This window comes from Chrysochloris asiatica, unplaced genomic scaffold (genome assembly GCF_000296735.1).
Source record: "Chrysochloris asiatica unplaced genomic scaffold, ChrAsi1.0 scaffold00437, whole genome shotgun sequence".
Classification (NCBI taxonomy): Eukaryota; Metazoa; Chordata; class Mammalia; order Afrosoricida; family Chrysochloridae; genus Chrysochloris; species Chrysochloris asiatica.
In genome coordinates, this window is record NW_006408955.1 from 356,109 (window position 1) to 375,754 (window position 19,646).

At 39.9% G+C, this 19,646-nt stretch overlaps 1 protein-coding gene across 1 annotated transcript in view; it reads left to right on the top strand.

Annotated features, from left to right (window-relative positions):
* UBXN2B (UBX domain protein 2B) overlaps positions 1-19,646 on the top strand; it is a 47,607-nt gene that overhangs the window by 22,000 nt on the left and 5,961 nt on the right. The window contains exons 4-6 of the mRNA XM_006876955.1: positions 1,609-1,692; positions 2,463-2,572; positions 10,202-10,339. Coding sequence (XP_006877017.1) covers positions 1,609-1,692; positions 2,463-2,572; positions 10,202-10,339 — 332 coding nt within the window. The remainder of the gene's footprint in view (positions 1-1,608; positions 1,693-2,462; positions 2,573-10,201; positions 10,340-19,646) is intronic.

The following is a 19,646-nucleotide window of genomic DNA, read 5'->3' on the forward strand; positions in this document are numbered from 1 at the left end:
AGGGACAGTTTGCTATGTCTACTAGGTGGCTAAAGTCTGATCCTCAGAGTTAAATGTACTTTTATGATTTCTCTGTAGATTTTATATTATCTACAAACAGTTTTACGAACTATATATTTGTTTTATATATCTGCTTCATTTTTGTGTGATCATAATCTTTCAATATTTGTTCTATTAATGATTGAGAAATAAGGCCGTTTCTTACGTTTTTATACAACGTCTTGGTTTGCCTTTTCATTTTGAAATTACGTATAGATTCCCAGGGAGTTGTGGAGATGGTACAAGAGGAACTGTGTACCTTCACTTAGTTTTCCCGGGAATGTGATAGTGGTACAGTGTCATTCTGTCACATGTGCAGATGTGTTCTGTCATCCTACAGATGTTCTTAATGAAATAGATATTGTAGTTTTCATTTCATTATATAACAACCAATTGAAATTCTTTTTCAATAAAATCTAAAGTATTTTTCAGTCTTGCAAGTTCTCTAATTCTGGAAAGAAAGTATAGAACTTAGCTTATATACAAAAATAATGCTAATTTAAAACTATGATATGAATAGTGAGTAAAAGGAATAATAATTGTACCTCATAAACTATACAGTCTGAAAGGTAGAATGCTTTGTGATGAGACAGCAAAATGTAAAGTGCAATTGCAGTTTGTTTATTTACATTTGAATAGAAGCAGTTTATAAAATAACAATAGAATCTTGCCTTCAGGGTAATATAAAGCAATTTGTCCTTTACTTTCTGAAACTTTTCCTTATGTTGTGAAGTCTGATTTAATTAAACATTATAATTTTTATTTTAAGGCTTGTCAGAATATTAATTGTGGCCTTTTGAAAATCTGTCTATTTTTTTTAAATGTATTTCAGTGTAGGGGGTGTGTGTACAAAAATTATAAAAATTTTTATTAAACAAAAATATCAAAATGTGAAGCTTTTGTTTCTCAACACATCCTACATCTAGGTCTGTACGCTTCTAAAGGAGGTGTTTCCATCTCTTTCAACACTCCCTGAAGAATTCTGTGTCTCCAGTTAATATCATGTAAAAACACTAGTTTGGGAATCCTCAAAGGACTCAAATTATGTTCCTTTTAAGTATTATTTGAGTTTGGGGAACAAAAAGAAGGGTCAGTATCAGGGCTGAAAGGTGGAAATCACTTTCAATTGAACCCTTTTCTTCAAGGCTTCCTAAAAAGACTAAAACAAATATATGCATTAGTAAGAGACCTTGATCACAGAGGCATGTTTAAACATATCTTGTTTGGAATAAACCCATGCATGTATGCACTGGAACCCAAATAGCAATACTTTTTGGCTTACCCTTGTGTGACTTACCCATGCATTTCTTAGGTTAAGATTGACCTAAGTTATTTTTGCTTCTGAATCACTGGTATTCTCAGTGGAATAAACGTTATTTCTTAGAGAATACTATTTTTTTGTTTAAAGAGAAAAAAAGACCTTCATTTTTTTTTTAAGTCTTCCTAGTAAGTATGAATCAGTGTGACTAATTATGATTGATCCCATTTAATATGTGTATATATATATATAAATTTATAATAACACTTTCCTTATTTGTGAATTTATAGCTTACTTAGTATGTATTTTAGTCATTTACAGGTGGAGGATACAGATTGGGTAATTCCTTTTGTAAGCGGTCTGAATACATCCATGGAGAAAATCAGCTGCAAGATGTAGGTACATTAATCAAAATGGCATTAATCAAAATGAAAAACTGAAAATAATTGCTTCTATTGACTACTGTTTGTTTTATAACTGAACGTTGATAGTTAAAATCTTTTCATTATTATGTCTTGAAACATGAATTAGAAGGACCAGTGTTTAGTTTTTCAATCTCAGATTGTATATTTTGTATCTCAATAGTGCCTTGCATTTAGAGGTACAGTAACTAGTTTTTGAAAGGATGTGTGATTCACTATGTCAAAATGGTGTGCTGTGGTACTATAGAGTGAGCTGAGCTATAAACATAGCAGCACCTAAAATCATTCTTTGTGTCTGCTGCCATTTGACAATTTGCAATTCTGATTTCATCTTAAGCATTTATATTTTCACCCTGGAGGATCACTAGAAATCATGCCATGCCCCTTGGCATGAATATTTAAACTCTGTAGCAGAGAAGTCAGAGTGATCTGCCCAGAAGAAGGAAAAGGTGGGTGTGGGCTGGCAGCTGTGGGTACTTTCTGCTGATTGCTTTAATTTTTTCAGGAAACAAGGGTCAGGTTGCATGACTTTTGGTGTTTCAGCCATTGTCAGTCTGCTGAGCTAGAGACAAATCTGCTAAACCACACACGTTTGTCTTCAACTTAACCTTAAATAATAACTCCATATTTTAAGTTAGTAAGCAGTTTAATATGTTACGAAATATTACATTTGAAACTTAAAATTGTTTTGTAAAAATAGAGTGTTATATTTCTTTCTTCCTGTCTTTTTTAATGCCCAAAAGGTTCAGATTTTGCTTAAACTGTGGCGCAATGGTTTCAGTTTAGATGATGGAGAATTGAGACCTTACAATGACCCAACAAATGCTCAGTTTTTGGAGTCTGTTAAGAGAGGGTAAGATATATTACTTATATTCCATTTCTTCTTAGAGTAGGACTGTTGTTTATCAGACTACTCATAGTGCACCGTGATTTTAAGACTTGGACACTAGACTACATTATATAAGCAGCTGCTGTGGGGTAAATGGCTGTTCTTAAGTATAGAGGATGTATTGCTGTATGTAGCTCACGGGCTTTTAACTTTGGAGGGTTGGCAGTGGTCGCTGGCCCCTTTTTAAATGTGATAAAGTTCTGAATCCAGTTTTAAAAAGAAACATCTTAGTGTAATGAGTTAGCGAATGAATTAGCCTGGAGCTGCCCATCCTCTAAGCCCCTATCCTACTTACTGTTGACAGGGTGGCACATTGCATGAATGCCTGAAATTCAGCAGCTTGTATTAGCAATCTTTTAAAGTGGCATTACTTATGGCAGAAGATGTCAAAAGGTTAGTTGGAAGTTATAATTTGTAAAAGTAAACCAGATGTTTGACTTGTTCTGAGGACAACACAACTCTCCAGTCCTTACTTCTTAGCTTCAATCAGCTGCACAATTTCACAAATTAGTAAGTAATACCTAGATTTTTATTAAGGTAAAATAGATATACAAAGCAAATATTATGGTGAAATTGAAAGAAATTCCATTCAACCTAAGTAGTGGAATAAAGCATTGAGTTTGATACTCATTTTTAAAGTATTTTCATATATATATAGTAAATGTATCTGTGTTTTCACTTGGATTTTTTCAGTAACTACACATGAACAAATGAAAGAGATAGGCCATCTTTTTGGTTTTTTCTGTCCCTTTGAAGAAAGGTTAATTTGACTTTCCCCTGTCCTTTCAAACACCTGACCAGTGATGTTGCAGAGCACAGGCATGGGAGCCAGACTGCCTGGTTTTGAATCAAAACTCCATCATACTTCCTGTGGCCTTAGACACATTAACCTGTTTGTTGGCTCTAATGTCTTCCTTTGTTTTGCACCTGCCATACAGGGCTGTTGGAGCAACAAGTAAGTTAATGTGTATGAAGTAGTTAGAATAGTGCCTGGCACATGGTTGCTTTGTTTTTCCAGTTGCTGTTGAGTTGATTCTGGCTCTTGGTGATCAGTCAGCATCAAAGTAGAAAATCCATAGGATTTTCAATGGCTGATTTTTCAGTCAGTAGCTGGGCCTTTTCTTCCAAGGTACCTCTAAGTGGCCTTGAACGTCTAGTCTTTTGGTTAGCAGCCTACCATGCTAAGCATTTGCACTGCTAAAGATTCTGGTGCATTTGTTGTTGTTAGATGCCATCAAGTTGGTTATGACACATAGTAACTCTGTGTAAAAGACAGTGAAATATACCCAGTCCTGTGTTACTGTCACAGTTGTTCCAGTGTGTGAACTCATTGTAGGCTCTTTGTCAATCCATCTCATTGAAGGTCTTCTTCTTTTTTGGTGACCCTCTACTTTACTAAGCATGATGTCCTTCTCTATGAACTGGCCCCTCCTGATAACATGTCCAAAGTACTTGAGACAAAGCCTTGCAATCCTCACTGCAAATTAGCATTCTAACTGTACTTCTTGTAGCATAGACTTGTTTGTTCTTCTGGCAGTCTGTGGTATATTTAATACTCTTCTAAATAAGCAGATTCTTTTTCAGTCTTCCTTACTTATCTTCCAGCTTTTGCATGCATATGAGACAAAATACCATGACTTGGGTCAGACAAACTTTAGTTTTCAAAGTGACATATTTGCTTTTTTATACTTTAAAGAGATCTTTTGCAACAGATTTGCCCAGTATAATGTCATTTGATTTCATGACTGCTGCTTTCAAGGACATTGATAGTTAGCTCCTATTATTATTTTTTTTGTTATATCCTATTATCCTATTCAGTCATATATACATTTTTAAATTTCTTATCCTTTTTTTTTTCAATTTTACAGATTCCTTCTTAATATTTTAAATACTTTCATTTCTTCATCTGCTTGTCTAGTATATTTATACAGAATGTAACAATAATAATACCATCTTCTATAAAGTCCTTATAATAACTATACTAGGGTTTCCAAAGATATAATCCTGCTTTTAGGACATCACTATTTTTGTTGTTGTTGTTAAGTGCCGTTGAGTCGGTTCCGACCCATAGCGACCTTGTACAAGGTTTCCAAGGGTGTAAATCTTTACGGGAGTAGAAAGCCTCATCTTTTCTCTTGCGGAGCAGCTGGTAGTTTCAAACTGCTGACCTTAAGGCTCACAGCCTGATTCGTAACCACTACGCTACCAGAGCTCCTTTCACTATTTTTAGAACCTTCTTTATAAAGGAAGTAGTAAGATTTCCCTTTCACCTTTGAGGAATTTGAGGCCTGACAAATCCAAGGTCTAGCGGTTTAGCTAATAAAATATAAAGCAATGTAGATCGCAGGTCTCTTGATTCCTGCTTGAGTTGTTTTTGTTCTGCTGCATTGTTTGAACCTTTTAAGTTGAACCTACGTATTTTCTAGTCAGTTTTAATGCTAAAATTTCAGCAACTATTCTAGAAAGTTTATTTTCTTTAGTGTATTTATTCTGCTGCTGTTCTCATTCAGGGAAAAGAATCTAGTGGCCTGCCAAAGCATTAAATACTTCCATTTGACATGTTTGGTGCCTGCTACTGACATCATTTTCTGTACCCATATTTAAAATGTTGCTTTGCTATTTATTGTAATGTAAAAATAAACATGTAGTGAACAGCTACTATGTATTAGACACTTCTCTGAGAAGTACTTTACTTATATTTGTTGTTGTTTGTGGTGGTGTTAAGTCATTTCCAACTCATAGTGACCCTGTGTAGGGTTTCCGAGGCGAGGCTGAAGGTCATGCAGCGAGTCAGTGGCAGAGTTGGGAGCCAAGCTCAAGCAACATGGCTCCAGAGCTCTTGTTTTCATACTGCTCTTGCCAGCTGCTGTTTGCCAGCTGCTCTCAGCAGGCTTCCTGTCCTTTCCCCAAAGAGGGATGCAACGCTTCCTTCTTTAATGTTGCCTATCAAAGAACCCTTCTTTCAGCAAGCTTTGGAACTACTGTTTCCACACTTGCTGCTATTTTCCTCTTCTCTTATATAAGCAGCACACAGAGATGATCAAATATGGTTTCCATACTCAATGACTGTGCTTTTTTTATTTTTTATTTTTTTTTAATAAACTGCAGATAATAAGCATACGTTTAAAAAGACTTTGCATTGAGAGAATTGTTACTTAAAAACAGGTTTAGCTGTAGGAATTTCTACCTGAGCTGTTAATCACTGCTCAGTATGTGATATGAGTGCTTCTGTTCAGTAAAATGGTCAGCAATGCTGAGAATCTTGGGAGTCTCACCACTCTCGGGATGCTTTATAAAGAGAAATGTTAATCATAGCTTTTGGGTTATTGAATTAATTGGACTTGACCAATCAATGACAGTGCCCTTACTCATGTGATTAAGATTATATCCTTCTCCCTACTGCCCATGTCAACCCTTTTCATAAAAGATTTGCTTTGTGTTGTTTTTTTTTTAAAAAAACTCTTTTGTAAGAGGGGGTGAACATATGAATGCTATTTGAAGACTTGTTGTTGTTAACTGCCATCAAATCGGTTCCAATCCATAGCAACCCTCTATAGGGTTTCCGAGGAATAACTGGTGAGCTTGAACCACTGACCTTGCGGTTCAAGCTAGCTTTGCAGTCCAGCGCATTAACCCACAGAACCACACCAGGACTCCATTTGAAGACTAGCAGAAGTTAAATGAAGTCTGGCTCTAAACTCTTTCTTAAAGAGTAAACTGTAGTTAATTCAAATATTTGCCCTTATCCTCATTACTTGATCAAAGTAGTTCTGCAGTCTCAGTTTCTTTCTGCAAACAGAAGAGAGGAAAAGCAAAAGGGACCAGAAGAAATGGAATATATTAATGTTCTTTTGAAGAATCTCTTCTTTCCCTTTCTTATTTTAATTGTGTGCAGTTCAACAGATGTTTCAGGATTTAACTCAGGCATGCTGATTTTCTAATACCATTAATTGTATTTATATGTCCATACATTAATTGCTAAGAATGTAAAATAATTAATTCATGTAAGTGTGTTGGAATATTTGTTCATAGGTGAATGATAACATTTGAAGAAGACGCTCCACAGTTGTTAAACCATGTGTGAAATGTCCTTCTAATGTGGGTCACAGTGGGCCAATGGGAGTACACCCACAAACCTGCATAGTTTGGGGACAGAGAGGTCATAGTAGAGAATATAAGGGAGACACGTGGTTTTTTTGTTTTGTTTGGCCATATTCAAAATTTCGTAATTTTGCTTGCTCTTGTGTTTTTGTTGTTAAATGCTACCAAGTCAGTTCTGACTTTTAGATACTCTACACAGGGTTTCTGAGCAGCGGCTATTGGATTTGAACCACTGAACTTGTGGATAATAAGTGATTATCCTCCAGTGCCACACTAGGACTCCATGATGGCTCTAAGCAATGGTAAAATGTTTCTAAAGGGTATTATTTTTCTCTAAGAATTGTTTTATGCGACCTTCACAACTTTTCACGTATAGGTTCTTGCCTGGCCTGTAAAGACTGTTTTATTTGTGTCATAGGCTGGTTCTCTTAGAGAAGCTAAACCAGTGAAACTTTTATATGCATATGTACATGGAGAAGTTTATATCGAGGCAGTGGCTCACACAGTTGTAGAGATGGCCAAGTTCCAAGTCCCTGGGTTGGATGCCAGACTGAAGGCTTCTTCTGGCTCATGTAGTAGAAGGGGCTGATGACCCAAAGATCAACTGGCTTCTGGCTGTAGAAGCAAATGAGTCCAAGATCAGCAGAAAACATGACAGGCTGCTGATCAGCCCTTGATTCGGCAAGCAATATGGCAGGCTACTGTCTCAAGTCTAAAGGACTAGAGATCAGATGGTGAGCCAGATGCAGGATCCTGACCCCACAAAAAGCAAGCAAGCTTTGCCTGGAAGACCAGTATATGAGCAGCAGACCACACCCCTGATGAATCTCCCTTTCGCTTGGTTGACTGCACATAACAGATTTCATCATGGAGGTGATTATATTAGATCTCATCATTGTCGTTGTTAAATGCTGTTTGATTGGTTCCGACTCATAGCAGCCCTGTATAAGGTTCCTAAGGAGTGGCTGGTGAGTTTGAACTACCGACTTTGTGGTTCAAACCAACCTTGCGGTCCAGCACATTATCCTGACAAGCTACACGAGGACTCCAGATCTCATCACAGAGGTTTACTGTGTCTTAACTGCCAAACCACTGAGAATTCTGGCTCAGTCATGTTGTCACAAAACCTTAACTATCACATTTGGGTATTTTAGGAACAAGACTGTACTTTATTGTTGTTGAGTGTCTCAGAATGACCCTGCATACGGTTTTCGAGACTTTCAATCTTCACAGAGCACAAAGCTACATCTTTCTTCTGTAGAGCGGCTGGTGGGTTCAAACTGTGGACCTTGTGGTTCACAGAGGAATCAAGTGATTTTGTAGTTATAATAAAAGCATTTCTGTGTTAGGCTTTCGCTAACTGACATCATGAGTAAAAATACACTTACAGACACAGGGAGATTAAGTAGCATGGATGAACAGGGAGATTAAGTAGCAGTTAGGGACCAGAGTTAGGCGTTGTACCCCATCGATGGATGAAATACATCCAAAGAGAGTGGTAGAAATGTGGTAGACGCATGAAGCTCATTACAGTCAAACAGTCAAGGAACTCTGAAGCAACGGTATTTTAGAAGGCTACCTGGTGTGGCACTATAGGATAAGCACTGGACTGCTAACTACCAGCCACGCCTCAGAAATCCTATACAGGGTTGCTATGAGTCAGAACCGACTGGATAGCACTTAACACCACTATACTTTTCACTTGTGACCCTCCCGCATAAGTAACACACACACGCATAACTTGCATAGCATGCCTATGAAATTAATGTGGAAGTTGCTTTTTTTTTTGCAAAAATATGTATAACAACTGAGCCGTTTGTGTAAAATATGGTAATCCATTAGCATGAATTTTTAATTCTATGAAGATAATGTCAGGATACCCCAAAAAAGGCAAGAAATTCCATTTGTAGTATTGTTGAAGTCATTGAGAAACTGTCCTAGAAAGCGTTTTGTGGTAAATACAAGGGAATAAGTTTATGTCAATGGTATGGACTTGGAAACCTGCACAATCTGTGTATCACTGATTATCTGCTAAGTGAGGATCAGCATTGTAGAAACTGATGCTGACTTCCAGGTGGTAGAAAAAGAAAATATACTGGTTATGAGTGTGCTACGTTAGAGAGTAATACGAAGTTATCATTAAATGCAAACAATCTGTAGGCTGATACTCAGTCACAGCATATGAAAAGATATAGTTTTTTATGTTTCAGCCCCACCATATTCTCAAGTACAAATTATGATCAAAAGTTTTACAGAATAGTCCTTGAAAAAAAATGAGTGGTGTCAGATAGTGGTTCTCAACTATTGAAGACCCATTGACCTAATTTTATAACAAATATTTTGTAGCACCACCTTCACTATCCTTGAAAAGGAGCTCATAGATAATGTCATTTACTTGTGTGCATTATTTCCAAAAAATTGATACAATAGTCTACATTAAATTTATTTGAGAAATAAAGGACAGTAAGTTGTCATGAGTTACACATAAATGCTCAGTCAAGTGTGACCAGCTGTGGCCATACCAGAACACATAATGAAGTAGTCAGATGGCTTTTACCTTCCTGTAGTCTAGTACTCATGTGACAGACATAAAAAAAAAAAAAAAAAATGAGCTTATTAAAATGGCACCTTAATGACTACAAGGCTTTGAAGTCAGGACTTGAGACAAGTGCCAAACAAAACAGTGTGGCTTCCCCTTCAATTTATATAATGGTTGCATTCCTGTAAAATTCAAAGTATATTAACATTACAATAAAGAATGTGTTTGCTTATATTTAAAGCTAAGTTAGGGTTTCAGCTCAGACAATTATAAACAGTGTGTTTGTGCCCATGACTTTGGCAGGCTGTTGGTGACACTGTGGAGACAAGAATGCATTGTGCACAAGACCCTTTTTTCTGTGGCAACTTAACGCCCGAGGCCCTGGCATTAAAACAGCAGCACTCATGAATCACACAGCAATCAAAAACATCCTGTACATTCATTTCCAAAATGTCCTGGAGGTAGTTCAGAAGTAAATATGTGCATTAACTGTGATATCCTCATAGGAATTTTCTAATGCTAATTTAGATATAAAATTACTATCCTGTAGTTTAGCTTTCAAAATCTTTTTTAAGACAACCATAAACATTCCTATTGGAGAACCACTAAGGAATAATGGGATATAACTATAATAAAGACCTATGTAGACTACTCGATGGTCATGGAAATTTTTATTTCCTGCTGTGGTACTGTAGGATAAGCACTGGACTGCTAACCACAAGGTTGGCAGTTCAAACCCATCAGCTGCACCTTGGGAACCGTACATAAATAGTGTTGTTATGAGTCAGACCTGGCTTGACAGTACTTAACAAAACAACAATGTAAGCACACATTTCCATATTTCAAATGACTTGACATTTCATTGTCGCTCATAACTTGATTTAAATCACCTCAACAATGTAGTTTGTTATTTTTCTTTTTAAATTAATACCTTTTTCCCTGCTTTCCAAAAGAGAAATTCCCCTGGAGCTTCAACGACTGGTTCATGGTAGCCAAGTGAGTTTGGATATGGAGGATCATCAGGATCAAGAATACATCAAACCCAGATTGAGATTCAAGGCTTTTAGTGGAGAAGGGCAGAAACTCGGAAGGTAAAATTCAGAAATGATCAAATTACTGTTCTTTGATTAACATGAAGTTTCTTTAGGATTAAAAAATATCTATAAAATGAAAACTGAAATATGAACTATGAAGCCCTTGTTGGTAGAATTAGATATGAAAGTCTGGTAATAAAGTAGCAAATATTGCATAGCAGTTGCCACATGCCTGGCATTTCTAAGCATTTTACCAGGTAAGTCAAAAAGAATTGCTACTAAATTTTACTGTGTTGTTAGGTTGCAGTTGAATAGATTCCAACACATAGTGACCGTACGCATAATAGAATGAAACACTTGCCGAAACTGCACCGTCCTCACAGTTGTTATATTTGCGCCCATTTTTCCTACCTCTGTGTCAGTCCATCTTGTTGGGGTCTCTCTCTTTTTCACCAACCCTCTACTTTTCCAAACATGATGTCCTTCTCCAGGAACTAGTCTCTCCTTACGACATCTCCAAAGTAGGAGAGATGAAGTTTTGCCATCCTGACTTCTAAGGAGCATTCTTAATGTACTTCTTCCAACACTGATTTGTTTTTCTTCTGGAAGTCCTTGAGACTTTCAATATTCTACCTCAGCACCATAATTTAAATGCATCAGTTCTCTGATCTTCCTTACTCGTGTCCCACATTCACATGCATTTGAAGCAGTTGAAAATACCATGGGTTGGGTCAGGTACATCTTAGTCCTCAAACTGACGACTGCTCTTTTAATACTTCAAAAAGGTCTTGTGTAGCAGATTTGCCTAATGCAGTCCATCCCGGGATCTCTTGACTGCTATTTCCATGAGCTTTAATTGTGAATAAAGAAGTCCTTGACAATTTCAATATTTTCTTCATTTATTATAGTGGTTTTTTGTGGTCCAGTTGTGAACATTTTTGCTTACTTTCCATTGAGGTGCAATCCATATTGAAGGCTGTGGTCTTTAATAATCTCCATCAGTAACTATTTCAAATCTGCTTCACTTCCAGCAAGCTAGGTTGTGTCATCTGCATATCTCAGGTTAATGAAAATAACTATGGCTTGGGTCAGGTGCACCTTAGTTTTCAAACTTACATCTTTGCTCTTGAATATCTGAAAGAGGTCTTGTATGACAGATTTTCTTAATGCAATATGTCATTTGATTTCTGACTGCTGCTTCCTTGAGTATAGACTGATCCTAGCAAAATGAAGTCTTTGACAACTTGAATCTTTGCTCCATTTATATGGATGTTGTTTGTTTATGTGGATGATGTTGTTCAGTGGTGAGGATTTTTGTTTTCTTTACATTGAGGTGCAACGCATAGTGAAGGCTGTAGTCTTTGATCTTCACCAATAAGTTTTTAAGTCCTTTACACTTTCAGCAAGCAAGGTTGTATCATCTGCATATTGCAAGTTGTTAATGAGTCTTCCTCCAATCCTGATGCCATGTTCTACTTCATATTATCCAGCGTCTTGCATTGTGTGCTCTGCATACAGATTGAGTAAGCATTGTGAAAGAATACAGCCCTGGCACACACCTTTCCTAATTTTAAATCATTCAGTGTTCTCCTGTTCTCTTGGTCTGTGTACAGGTTCTTTATGAACACAATTAAGTGTCCCAGAATACTCATTCTCTATAATGTCCATAGCTCGTAACGATCCACACAATTGAAAGACTTTAATGGTCAATAGAGCACAGGTGAACATCTCGCTGGCATTCTCTGCTTTCAGCCAAGATCCATCTGATGTCAGCAGTGATGTCCCTCATTCTATGTCCTCTTCTAAATCTGTCTTGAACCACTGGCAGTTCTCTGTCAGAACATGGTTGCAGTCTGTTTTGAATTACCTTTGGCATAATTTTACTTGCATGAGAAATTAATGACATATTATGATAATTTCTGCATTTGTTGGTTCACCTCTCTTTGGAATGGTCACAAATATGGATCTCTTCCAGTCAGTTGACTAGGTAGTTGTCCTCGAAATTTCTTGGCATAGATGAGTGAGTGCTTCCTCAATTTGTTGAAAGATTTCAATTTGTATTCCATAAAAGCTTGGAGCCTTGTTCTTCGCCAAATCCTTCAGTGCACTGTGGACTTCTTCCTTTAGTATCATTGGCTCTTGATCATATGCTACCTCTAGAAATGCTTGAACATCGACCATTTCTTTTTGGTACAGTTGCTCTGTGTATTCTTTCCATCTTCTTTTGATGCTGTCTTTATCATTTAATATTTTTCCCATGTTGTTGTTGTTAGGTGCTATCGAGGCAGTACCGACTCATAGTGACCCTATGCACAACAGAACGAAACACTGTCTGGTCCTGAGCAAACTTCACAATTGTTGCCATGCTTGAGCCCATTTATGCTGTTACTTGGCCAGTCTACCTCGCTGGGGGTCTTCCTCTTTTTTCTCTGACCCTCTACCTTACCAAACATGATATCCTTCTCCAATGACTGGTCCCTCCTGACAACATGGCCAACATATGAGAGACGAAGTTTCTCCATCCTGGCCTCAAAGGAGCACTCTGGCTGCACTTCTTCCAACACAGATCTGTTGGTTTTTTTGGCAGACCTTGTCACTTTCAATATTCTCCTCCAACACCATAATTCAGAAGCATCAATTCTCCTACGGTCTTCCTTATTCACTGTCCAGCTTTCTCATACATAAGAGGTTATTGAAAATACCATGGCTTGGGTCAGACGCACCTTAGTCCTCAAGCTGACATCTTTGCTCTTCAACACTTTCTAAAAGGTCTTGTGCAGCAGATTTGCCTTATGCAATACATTGTTTGATTTCTTGACTGCTGCTTCCATGAGTGTTGATAGTTGATCCAAGAAGAATGAAGTCCTTGGAAACTTCAATCTTTTCTCTCTTGTTAAGAATGTTGTTCATTGGTCCAGTGGTAAGGATTTTTGTTTTCTTTATATTGAGATGCAGTCCATACCGAAGGCTATGGTCTTTGACCTTCATCAGTAAATATTTTAAGTCTTCTTCACCTTCAGCAAGCAAGGTTGTATCATCTGCATATCGTAGGTTGTTAATGAGTGTTCCTCCAATCCTGATGCCATGTTTTTCTTCATATAAGCAAGCTTCTCGGATTATTTGCTCAGCATACTGGTTGAATAAGTATGGTGAAAGAATACAACCCTGTTGCACACCTTTCTTAATTATAAACCATTCAATGTTCCCATGTTCTGTTTGAACAACTGCCTCTTGGTCCATGTACAGATTCCTCATTAGCACAATTAAGTGTTCCGGAATAGGACTGCCAAAAGAACAAATCAATCTGTGTTGGAAGAAGTACAACCAGAATGCTTCTTAGAAGCCAATATGGCCAGAAGCCAATGGTCATACATTGGACGTATTATCAGGAGGGACCAGTCCCTGGAGAAGGACATCATGCTTGGTAAAGTGGAGCGTTAGCAAAAAAGAGGGAGACTCTAACAAGATGGATTGTCACAGCATCAGAAATGGGCTCAAGCGTTGCAGCAATTGTGATGTTGCCGTAGGACCAGGCAGTGTTTTGTTCTGTTGTGCATAGGGTCACTGTGAGTCAAGACTGACTCCACAGTACCTAATAACATTTTTTTTCAAGAAACTCTTTGTTGGGCTGACCCTTGACCTATGCTTACCGTTTCCTTTTCCTCTGTGATAGCTCAGTATTCCTTCTTGTTTTAATTAGCATTTGATAGTTACAGATCTTATTTTTCAACTTTCACCCTCTCCCAAACACACCAGAGAACATGCTGTGGTCAGTCCATACACCAGGGTGTGCAGTCCCCTTCCTTTTCCTTTCTAGTTCTGCAATCATGTTTTCAATTAAGAAATCCAAACTCAGAGAGTGGCCTTTGGGGCTGGGTGTTGCCCTCCAGTTTTGCCCAAGATTTCATTTCCTGCTTTGTGGGGTCTGCTTAAATCTGAGCTGACATTCAGGGGAAGCACAGAAAGACTTTCCTCCATTGGAACTTCCAGAAAGACCTGCAGAAGTTGTCTTAACCGTTGTCAGATCCTCACTTTTCCTGAGGTGGTTGGGGGAGCAACTCTACTTAGGTGACCCATCTCCTGGCTCCACTGTTGGGAACCTTCTATAGGAGCTCATGTCAGACCAGAAGCCTTACAGGTGGGGAGGTCTGCCTTGTTCTCGGAGACTGCCCTGTTGTATGTTAACCATGAATGTAGCCTACAGTCAAGATGGCTGCTTCCTAGCACATGGCAGCCTTAGTCCTCAGTGCTCACTAGCAGCTGTAAGGGCGAGCAGACAGACCTAAACTAATCCCAGAGCATCTTTCCTCTTGGTTTCAGAGGCCTGTGGTTTAAGGTGCACAGGGAAGTAAGTAAAGTGCTAACTATGGGTGCCCTCTGTAGCAGTTTGCAAAAGCCCGGTAAGCAATAATTTTCAGGTTGAGAGGAGGTGTCATCTTCTGGTCAGATCCACAGGGAAGTCTGTCTTGTTGCTATCAGAGTCCACCAGTAGATTGTTGGCTCTGAAATGCAGCTGCCATTAAAGACTCGTGCTTCCCAACACTCAGGTAGCTGTCCTTAGTGCCAGCTGGCACTAGGATACTAACCCTAGGATACTCCCAGGGAGATTTGTTCTGTGGACTTCAGAGGTCAGAGCTCTGGAGTGTGCATGGAAGCAGGCAGAGTGCTGTAGGAGAGCAGATGCCACTGTAGGGACCCTCTGTAGCAGTGCACAGTAGGTTTGTTGCCCAGTGTCCAAGTGAGGCAGGTGCTAGCATGCTCCAAATGGGCCTCTGGGAAAGTATGCCTCGTTGGTTTTAGAGTAGAAGCTTGGAGTCCTGTCTCTTTGTACAGGCAGGCTCTTTGGGGCCGTTTCCTGGGTTCATAGCAGCTGGGGTAGGGATGAATGAAGAAATTATTTTCCTTCATGTGTGACTCCTTATGGATTCATTGATTCTTGCTGGTGTGCCATTCCCTACTGTTGTTTTCTAAGGAGCCCGGGTAGCATAGCGGATTACGGGCTGGACAGTGTTCCACAGGAGAAAGTTGAGGCTTTCTGCTCCCGTAAAGATTTACAGCCTTGGAAACCTTATGCAGGGTCGTTATGAGTCGGAACCGACTCCACAGCACACCACCACCACCACCACCACGTACTTACTTCTGTCACCTTGTTAATGCCTTTCTTATTGTGGTGGTAGTAACAGTTTCTTTGTTTCACTTAATTTTCTGTGCTGAGTAATATTTTGCTAACGGATTTTCTTTTCATTTCTTTCATTGTGTGTTTACTGAGTCTTTATGATTTTCTTATTTATTTTGGTGGGTAGGTTTATTAATTTTCTTTATGTTTACTCTGAAGTGTTCCTTTATCTTCCTAAATTTAAAGCATTCTGTTATTTCTTGCTGTCACTGATTTCCTCTCCATGTGGAACTTCCACAGCTACACCATTTGCGACCCCTTTTTGGTTTATAAACAATGTCATATACAAGTTGACATCTCTGGTTCTATTTTCAGTTTTGTAGCTTTATTTTACTTTTGAGATTTCTTTATTTGGAACTGGATCTGGATAACACTGTCATGTGTCTTAGTCTCAAGGTTGTTGTCTGATGGTATTGGCTATCTAGCTATCCTTACTCCCTTTAAAATTTTTTGTGAAGCTGAGTTGGTTTTCACAAATTAGTTTAATTTCTGTGTATCTGGGAAGGTCCTAGTTTCAGCATATTTGAGAGCGTTTTGCTGGGTTATATGATTATTAATTGGCAGTTTGATTTTTTTCAGGGCTTTATATATGTCATCCCATTGCCTTCTTGTCTGCATGGTTTCTGCCAAGAAAACAGAACTTTGTCTTATTGGTACCCCTTTGAAAGCTGGTACTTTAGTTTTGAAAAGCTTGACTGTAATATGTATTGGTGACTGTTTCTCATCTTTCATGATAGAAGGTAAATTTTCTGCCAGCAAATAGAAATTGTCTCCGTTCTTGTTTGTTGTCTCCTGTTGTTCTGGAATTCCATTCATCTGTAGGTTATTCTTATTGATTGTGTACCCACATAACTTTCTTCATTTTTGTTTTTTCTGGTTATTCCTCAAACAAATTAGTATTGAGGGATTTGTTCTGTTTCACAGATTCTTTCTTCCAGTGATTCAGTTCTACTTCTATATCCTTCCATTGGTTATCTATTTATTTTATTGTTGATGACCTGGATTTTTAGTTGCTGTTGGTGTATGGTATGGTTTTAACTGTTGATTTATTTTGACATTTTGTATATGAATTGTTCTCTTGAATTCTAGTTTTATCTTGTGTTTTCCTTGTTTCTGTTTCATTTGATCTCTTTGAGGATCCTGTATGTAAGCCTGTTGAATTACTTATCAGGTTGTTCCATTACTGTCTCTTCCTCAGAAAGATTTTCAGCCCGTTTATGACTCATCTTGTGCTGCTCCTTTGTGTGCTTTGGTATTGTCTCTGAGGAGTTATGGTGTGATTTTATTTACATATTGCTTGTATGTTTATTTGCTTTATCCTGGTTATTTTCTGTTTTGATTTATCAGGGTCTGCAGAGCAGGTGTGCCCTGCGTATCGCTAATCTGATGACCCAGGAGTGCTCACCACCTGTCTCGGTGGACAGGGTAGCAGCTGGCAGTACATTGTCTGTGGGGTGGCAGAGGGCAGACTGAACAGACACTGGCTGCTGCCTGCCATTGGTTAAGTGACACAGGAGTGGGCTATAGTACTTGACAAGTTGGCAGGGTGGTGGTTGTGATTGGGGAGTGCCGAAACACCCTCTGTGCTGGCCACTGACTGGATCTGCAGGAGGGTGCTGTGTGTGCGCATGCAGTAACATGCTCTCTGCTGCTTGCCATGTCAGCAGGCAGGGGTGCCGAGTGAGTGCAGTCGCCACCACTCATTGGGGTGGCTGGCGGATGTGCAGAAGGGCACCCTTGGCTGGGGTGGGTGGCATGTGAATTGGGGCATGGCAGCAAGCTCTTCTCCACTGGGAGTCAGCACACAGGAGTCACTGGAGGGCGAGTGGGGATGCCGAGGCACACTTTGTGCCACTTTCTGGATTGGCAGGCAGGGTGGGTAGCAGGGAAACAGGAATGCACTCTCTGCTGCTTGCCAGTTCAGGTGGGGTAGGAGGCACATGGCTTTACGTACGCTCTTTTCACTCACCAGATTGACAAGGGTGGTTGGTAGACAATTGGGGCTGCAGGTGGATGCTCTCTGCTGCTTGCTGGGTCAGCAGGCGGGACTGGGTAACGAGTGAGTGGGGCTGTGGAAACACTCGCCTCTGCTCACTGGGTTGGCAGAATGTGATCGAGTTTATAGGAGCACACTTGCTTGGTTGGTGGTAGGTGCATACTTACTGCTTTTCCTTGGGTGGGTGGAGAGTGGCTTGGTCTGGGAAGAGAGGGACTCATCAGTTAGTCTCAGGATGGGCAGTGTGGAAAGGTGCCTGGGTTCCTAGTGTGCAGGACAAGGAGGGTGAATGCAGGGTTGCCTACTCCTCTGGTTACTAGATGTGAGTTCCTGGTCACTTTCTATTAGCCACAGTAGCAATCAGGACCTGACCAAGTACAAAGAGAGAGAGGGCTGCACTGAGTTTAGTCATGTGGGGCACCTCCCACTGACACACTGTCTCCTACTGTAGCACCACTAATGATCCAAGGTCCCCACTGGCCCCCGCCCCCCAAGTATGGACCCCAGGACTCCTGGGGCTCTCACGTTTTCTCCAAATTTGTGCATTTCTCTGTGTCTCTTATTGGGAATTCTGTGGTGTTGCCTTGCTGTACTCCTCCTCACTTATGGATATGGCTGTCTTTGTCTCAAGAACTGCTTTCATTAAATCTCCCAGTCAGTGTTTAATCGAATTCTTTTTCCTCCTTGATGTTCAGGGTTCCAGAATTGTCATCTACCTCTGTTTCACTTGGTTTCTCAGGTCTTTGGTGTTCAGGGACGACGACATGGTGTGGCTGACTCTCTGGCTGTCTTAGCTCCTCCCCTTTATCTTCTCTGTCTGATAAAAGAGGGTGATGCAATATTTGTCTGTATAAGCTTTACTGATTTCACTTAGCATTATGTCCTCCAGGTCTGTCTTAGTCTGGGTTCTCTAGAGAAGCAAAGCTAGTGGTCCCTTATGGGTTTCTTCTAAAGTCAGACATCTTCCTCCCCATCTTTCATTCACTTTTCTAACCCAGCATTTCTGTCATCCCCTGGCCTCATATCGCCATTGGATGGGTCTGCAGCTGTGCTGCTTGGTGCTGGCGATAGTCTCCCACCTGTGCTAGCACTGCCTCTCCTCATTCTCACAGGGCTGATTTCAAACCTTCCCTGCCCTCTTTAAGCCTGCTGTTCTCCCTCTGCCTGTGACCCTAAGCAGATTGCTTTGCTTCCAACTTCACTGAGAACATGGAGCCTAACATGAAATCACTTTCTTGTATGTTCACCTTAGCCTTCAAGTTTCATAATGTCTTCATTCATCTTGGTGGTGGCAGTTTTTTAAGTGCTGTTGAGTTGGTTCTGACTCATAGCAACCTTGTATAGGGTTTCAGAGATTTTAAAAAATCCTTTCAGCCCAGGTGGAGACCTGGTTGGTCAACAGTATGGCAAGACCTGGGGATTCCTAGGCCCAGTGTCAGTAACATAGCCACAGAAGACTAGAGTGGAGAGTGAAATGTACAGCAGATAAAAAGAGAGGGCATATTCACAAGAACACCCACACTTGCAGATAATACCCACTTGACCTGGCTTCAGTGACTGGATGATCAGAGCTCAACTAGCAGAAGAAAGAAGAGGGGAAAAAAGAGTAATCTGATACAATTTGATGAACTTAACTTACACCTATAGATGCAGTAGCGCAAAAGAGGGAACAAATATTTACAGTGAGGATCATTCTCACCGCCTCCATACACAGAGTAAACAGGGTTGGGCAACTTGGACGTTGGCTACCAAAAATGGGGGAAGCGGGGCTACAAAGGCAAGAAGTGACTGGCTTACACACATTCAAGAGGAAGCCTAGATCCAAAGGGTGTGGAGGAAAGCAGAATCTCCACGGAGTAGTATCCAGTCTGTCTGGGTTGGACTGATGAAAGGAGATGGGGAGGATTGCACTCATGTAGTACAATAGTGAATAATTACTCTCAGGACTGACTGTGAGGGTCAGAAATGTAAAGGTAGACATTTTGTAGCAAAATGAGGGGAGTAGTTGACTTTACAGTCCAGGAGTGGAAGTCTCTGGGACCATCAAGGGAGAAGACCGGAACCTGGGACCATACACAGAGAAGCAGTGACACCAGAGATGGAGACAGAGATGATGATGTGGAGTGAGGGAACAACTGGGGACTCTAAACCCAGAGAGGGAGAGAGGCTGTGTGCTGACTACCAGGGGGCAG